At 39.6% G+C, this 6,000-nt stretch overlaps 1 protein-coding gene across 1 annotated transcript in view; it reads right to left on the bottom strand.

The window, feature by feature from the left end:
- PKD1L3 (polycystin 1 like 3, transient receptor potential channel interacting) overlaps positions 1-5,462 on the bottom strand; it is a 47,229-nt gene extending 41,767 nt beyond the window's left edge. Inside the window, exons 1-2 of the mRNA XM_075283402.1 lie at positions 5,150-5,462; positions 2,931-3,209 (exon numbers count right to left, since the gene is read on the bottom strand). Coding sequence (XP_075139503.1) covers positions 2,931-3,209; positions 5,150-5,462 — 592 coding nt within the window. The remainder of the gene's footprint in view (positions 1-2,930; positions 3,210-5,149) is intronic.
- Between the last annotated feature and the right edge of the window lie 538 nt (positions 5,463-6,000).

A 6,000-nucleotide genomic window follows, 5' to 3' on the forward strand; every position in this document is an offset into this window, starting at 1 on the left:
TGTTTTACATGGAGTGAGAGGCAGCAGTCCTGTGTTACAGTTTCAGTCTGACATAATAACTTACATAGAACTGCTGCCTCTCACTGATACATTATTGATCGAATACTTTTTTAGTCAATGCATTTTCACATCTTTTCATCGACACTTGTTGAAGCATAACCACCTGATACTTTCAATAAAGTTCAAACTTTCCAAGGCTCCCGAACATACCAAAGGCTTTATTCAACAGAGGCAGCATATTCTTTCCTGGTGACTGAAACTGATATGGACAGCAAGGAAGAAGAAGATGCCCCATTCCTCTATTCCCCTTTTTGTCATCATCCAACGATGAGGGACCCCAAGGAGGTGCCTTTGAACAATAGCTGAGGCAACTCTTGAAATTCATGACCAGATGTGGACTCCCCATCCCAAAAATTATGAGCCTGATTTTATGGGCAGGTTAAGAATCCAATTTGATACTGATGGTATGATACTTTTTTTTGAGGATTTCATAAATTTCATGGTGGCAAAAACAAATGTATATGCCCAACAAAATGCCTAATTATAAGCTAGCCCCACAAGGTGGACCTCAGTAAATGCTGTAGAGAAGATATTTTTAGGTATTGTGCTGGATATGGGTATACTGAGGAAACCAAAACTTCAACAGTATTGGAGTACAGACGTTATAAAACTCCAATCTTTTGAATGACCATGACAGGAAATACTTTTAAGCAATCCTTAAAGTTTCTACATTACAATGATAATGTACAATGCCTGCCTCGAAATGCCCCCAACTATAACCACCTATTCAAAATCAGGCCAGTTATTGACCACTTCAGCACAATATGCAGAGACATACACCCCAGAACAGAACATTTTAATAGAAGAGTCCCTGAAAGTTTCAAAGTTTCTAAGGTAAGATTAAATTCCTCCAGTACGGAATTAAAATGTACAAACTGTGTGAGAGTTACTCAGGATACACCCACAAGTTTAGGGTTTCAGAAAGAAGGGACACCAGAATTGAGTCCCCAGAATGCCCAATCCTAGAAGGTAGTGCAAAAATTGTGTGGGATTTGCTGCATCCATTCCTGGACCATGGTTATTACCTTTATGTGGTTAACTTCTACACCAGCATTCAACTCTTTAACCCCTTAAAGAGGACCTTCTTCCATCTTTACCAATTCTAGTGCTTAGCAACTGTTAATAGACTCTACTCTACTGATTCTAGCACAATTGGAATTATCTCTGTAGCCCCCATCATACCCAAGCCACAATACAGTTAGCTTTGGTGCCTGATGTGCTACTTATTTAATTTTTTTTTTTTTTAATATTTTTATTTTAATTCTTTATTTATATTATATAAAACAAGAATAACAAACAGTCCAATAAATGGGCCCCACACATGTAGGGGGCAACGCACAAACAGAAATAAAATACAGAAACAGGAATCAGTTCAGGGAGAAAGAGCGGAACTGGTAGGAAGAGAAATGATGTATATTGGAGGAACAAGAAGGCGAGGAGAAGAAGAAGGAGAGAAATAGGAGGGGAAGGATAAAGGCAGGGAGAATAGTAAAAAAGGAGAAGAAAATGAAAATTAAAAAAAGGCTTGGGGTAAAGTCCAGTCAAGGAGTTCCAACAACACCACCAATGGAAGTGGAAAAAACTAGCATACAGCCTACCCCACAATATCCCTATAGTCTTGTGAGCCCTGGAAAAGAATCCATGGGATCCAGGCCATAATAAAGGGTCTGTGCGTATTACAGAGACATGCAGTGAGGTCCTCCATGATTTGGTTATCCTCCACTTTGAGGATACAGTGAAGGAGTGAGTGGGGAGTGGAAGATTTCGAGAATGCCGGAATGCAGGAACTGACCACATTAACCAGGTGCTTCAGGGAGGACTTACAATAGGATGAAGAGAGTACTCAGAGAGATAGAGACTGAGGTAGATAGAATACTGGTGTCCAGGAGAGCTTATGATTTTGAGAAGTTAATCTTAAAGTTGGAGAGCTTAAAATACTCTTGGAAGGCGGGCATTAGCCATGGGATGGGACGGAGATCTGAGGGCAGGAGAGGAAGAATAATAAGTCATCTACATAGGGGCCCTGGATCAATGATGTTGTGCAATACACGATCGCGGCAGAACCTCAAAGGTATGTAAGGTCCTGGCAGACGGGATCACTGGTCAGACTCTGGGCTCCTGAAAATATGTATTGGGACCCCCTGATCTTGCCGTGGGGCTTTAGAGGGGGGACATTATTATACCGGAAGTCCCTCGGTGCTTGTTTGACTGTGGAATCTAAGGGGTTAAAACCCCTGATTGGAGCTCAGCTCTGATTGGGAGTAATGGAGCAGGGTGTTAGCTCTCGATTCTGCCTGTTCACAAGTGAACGGCAGGCGACAGGATGTAATAGTACATCTGTGAATGATAAAACAGTGGCAGCCAGGATGTATCGCTAAGGTGTTAAAAATTGATTTTTAGAGATGTTGAAAAATTTTAAAACTGCTGTTGAAATGTAAGCTTTATAATTTATGAAAAAAATTAGTGTGTTAAAAGTTTGATGTCAAAATAAAGTAAAGATATGGTAAATTATATTTATGAAGTAATTTGGGTGGTATGACTTGCTATATGAAAATTTCAAACTTTGAAAATTGCACCTTTTCCTATTTAAATTTCCTATTTTTTCATACGTAAATAAAAACATATCTACCAAAATTTACCATTAGCACAAAGGAGAATGTGTCACAAAAAGAAACCCAAACATTCTCAAAATCATTTTGATAAATTAAAGTGTTCCAAACTTATTACCACATAAAGTAAGACATGTCGGATTTGAAAAATAAGGCCGTGTTCATAATGGATTGAAAAAAAGGTAACAGATGTTCTAGACTCCATGCATTGAACTTATTACTATTATTATAACCTGTCTAAAATGCTAACTGAGTTCTTACCATGGTCTTTGTTTTTCTTCCATTGATTATTGCTTCCCTTGTCATTTTCCCTGTATGTGTTTCTTTTGTACCGTTTTTTGCTTTTCTCATTTCGTTGGTCTCCCTTTTTTCCTTTGCGCCAGTCTTCATTTTGGTCTTCTTGCTGGTCTTTGTCTTTACTTTCCTTTTGGTCTTCATTTTGGTCTTCCTGTTGGTCTTCATCTATTTCTTTTTGTTGGTCTTGCTGATTTTCTAGATTATTTTCATTGTCTTGCTGTTGGTTTTGTTCTTGTGATTGTCCTGTCTCATACAATAGGTTATGGAAAGAAGGATTTGTATTTCTATGAACCAACAACAAAATGCTTGATCCCCCACCGGATTATTATTACTCTTTTTATTAAAGTTTTGCTTTAGAATAAAAGATATATAATGAACAATAAAGTGAGGGTATAATATTCCTTCAAACAAACAAGGAAAATCGAAATGGCAATAACTAAAGAGAAAAGCACAAAATAAAATATCTCCCCGCTACCCAATGTCGCTATCTACATGAAAAGAATAGGTTGTCAGCCGTACAATAATTCCAGGGAGTATAAACCCTTAGATTAATGTAGATAAAAATCACTCTATGCACTTATGAAGACAGCAATGTTCCTCACAAAAAAAAAAAAAAAAGAAGCTAAACAGACATGGGAAAATTAAGGTCTATTCACACAGAGTTTTCTGGTGAGGATTCTGACGTGGAATTTGTGTTAGAATCCGCATGGAAAAAGGCCTCCCATTGACTTCAATGGATTCCTTTTTCTGCGAGCGTCAGAATCCGCGCAAGAAAACTCCATGTGAATGAACCCTTACTTGGGAATTTCAGTGGATGTCAGAAATTATCTGTAGCAACCGGTGTTAGGGTACATTCACACGGAGGAAAATGGTGCGGAATTTGGTGTGGAATTTTCCACACTGAAAAAAAGCCTCCCATTGATTTCAATGGGTTCTGCTAGCTTTTTTTTTCCACTAACGGAATTTTCCGCTAGCGGAACATTCCACTAGTGGTAAAAAAAAGCTAGCAGATCCCATTGAAATCAATGGGAGGCTTTTTTTTTCAGCGTGGAAAATTCCACACCAAATTCCTCACTATTTTCCTCCGTGTGAATGGACCCTTAAGCGTCTGCTGCTAAAGCAAATAAAGCTAAGAGATGCAATAAATAGGTGTAAATGTACATAAGAATATAATTTCACACTAACTCACTAGGTACACTGCACATATAATGTCTTGTACACTTTTGGTTACTGAACTATCAAAGATATAGCAGAGCTGAAAGCGTTTTAGTTATGGGCAACCAAAGAGAACTGACTGAAAGGGATAAATGCAGCAAAAAGGAAAATAACCAAACCAAGCTTAGAGGAAATTGAGTAATTGATTCTGTCTGGGATTACATGAAGATTCAGAAGGATTTGAACTAGTCTACATCCACAGATGATCTGTGGTTAGTTCTCTAAGATGTTTGGAACAAACTCCATTTCGAGTTCATTCAAAATCTGTGTGTAAGTGTACCTAGAAGAATTGATGCTGTATGAAGTTAAAGGGATCCTATCTTTTAAACACAATTCTTTTTCTCTAATGTCGGAATAGCCTTAAGAAAGGCTATTCATCTCCTACCTTTCCTTTTCTTCTCCGCGCTGCCATTCGCCTGCAATCCTGGTTTTTCTCGGTATGCAAATGAGCTCTCTTGCAGCACTGGGGGCGGGCCCCAGCGCTCAAACAGCACTGGGGGTGTCCATTAAGCGGCCATTTCCTCATGGCCGGTGGGCATGCGCAGTCGGCTTGCCCTAGGCCTAGAAGTAAGAAGACGCCGCTGGAAGAAGATGCGATGAAGACCTCGTCGCAGAAGAAGATGGAGGCAGTGCTGGGGAGCTCTCTAGCAGCATTGGGGACACCCCCAGTGCTGCGAGAGAGCTCATTTGCATACCGAGAAAATCCTGGACGGCAGCCCGGAGAAGAAAAGGAAAGGTAGGAAACGAATAGCCTTTCTTAAGGCTATTCCGACAGGTTAGGGAGAAAAAATTGTATTTAAAAGATAGGATCTCTTTAAAGGATGATCCAGATATTGACGTGATTTAGACTTTTCATTTGTTAATTCCCTTAACTTCCATTTTTGAAAGCATTCACACTTCTCTAAAACATATGCACAGTAGTAAATATCAGCTTCATTTTGCCTTCTTTCAGACACTTCTCAGCTTACCTTGTTCATTCTGGTTGTCTTCATTTGGGTTACCTTGAGCCCTCTGTTCCTTTAACGGTGACACAACTTCAATCCAGTAAGAACCTTCATCTGTAATTAGAAGTAAGATTTCCTCCAGTGTGTTCTGGTTTCCAATCTGGGCCAATTGTCCACCTTGTTTCTGGCACCAAGACTTAGCTCCAGCATACGTCAACTCTTGATCAATAAGCTGAATGCAGTAATCTCCTACATTTTTCTGAGTACCAGGGCATTGGGCAAAGCATTCATGCCACTCAGTGAAAAGAATCAATATTAAGCAGCAGAGAATCCTCATAATTATTAGAGTTCAAAGACAAAACCAGGATTTCACCCCTGTTGTTGCAGTGAACGGCAGCAGCAAATGATAAAGATGCCCCCCTCCCCCATCAAATAAGCAAAATATGAGACTCAATAGAATGAGCACACCCAGCCTGGACAGGTGGATGCTTTATGGATGTACAATGCACTTGTGTTTTCTGAGCACACTTACACCATTGTGTTAATCACAATTATATTTTATTGTAGGTAAACAGGCCCGAGATCATTACAGAAGAAACAAGAGTCAGACTTTTATTACACAAATTTGGGAGGGGTTATAGTATGTCAGGCTCAGGTTCAGAATGTTGATGAAACATGAACATGTCCTTGTAAACTATGGTAGCACATACAAGCACCAGGCAGATGTTGACCTGGCTGAATTAAACGCAACCCTACATGACAATATCAAATATGTTTTTGATCTACTGACCCCGCAGAGCTGTTAGAATCACCAGTTACCATCTGGTACAGAGACAGCTATAGATGCTCTATAGTATGAGGACACAACAGAAACC

This window comes from Leptodactylus fuscus, chromosome 7, assembly GCF_031893055.1.
Source record: "Leptodactylus fuscus isolate aLepFus1 chromosome 7, aLepFus1.hap2, whole genome shotgun sequence".
Classification (NCBI taxonomy): Eukaryota; Metazoa; Chordata; class Amphibia; order Anura; family Leptodactylidae; genus Leptodactylus; species Leptodactylus fuscus.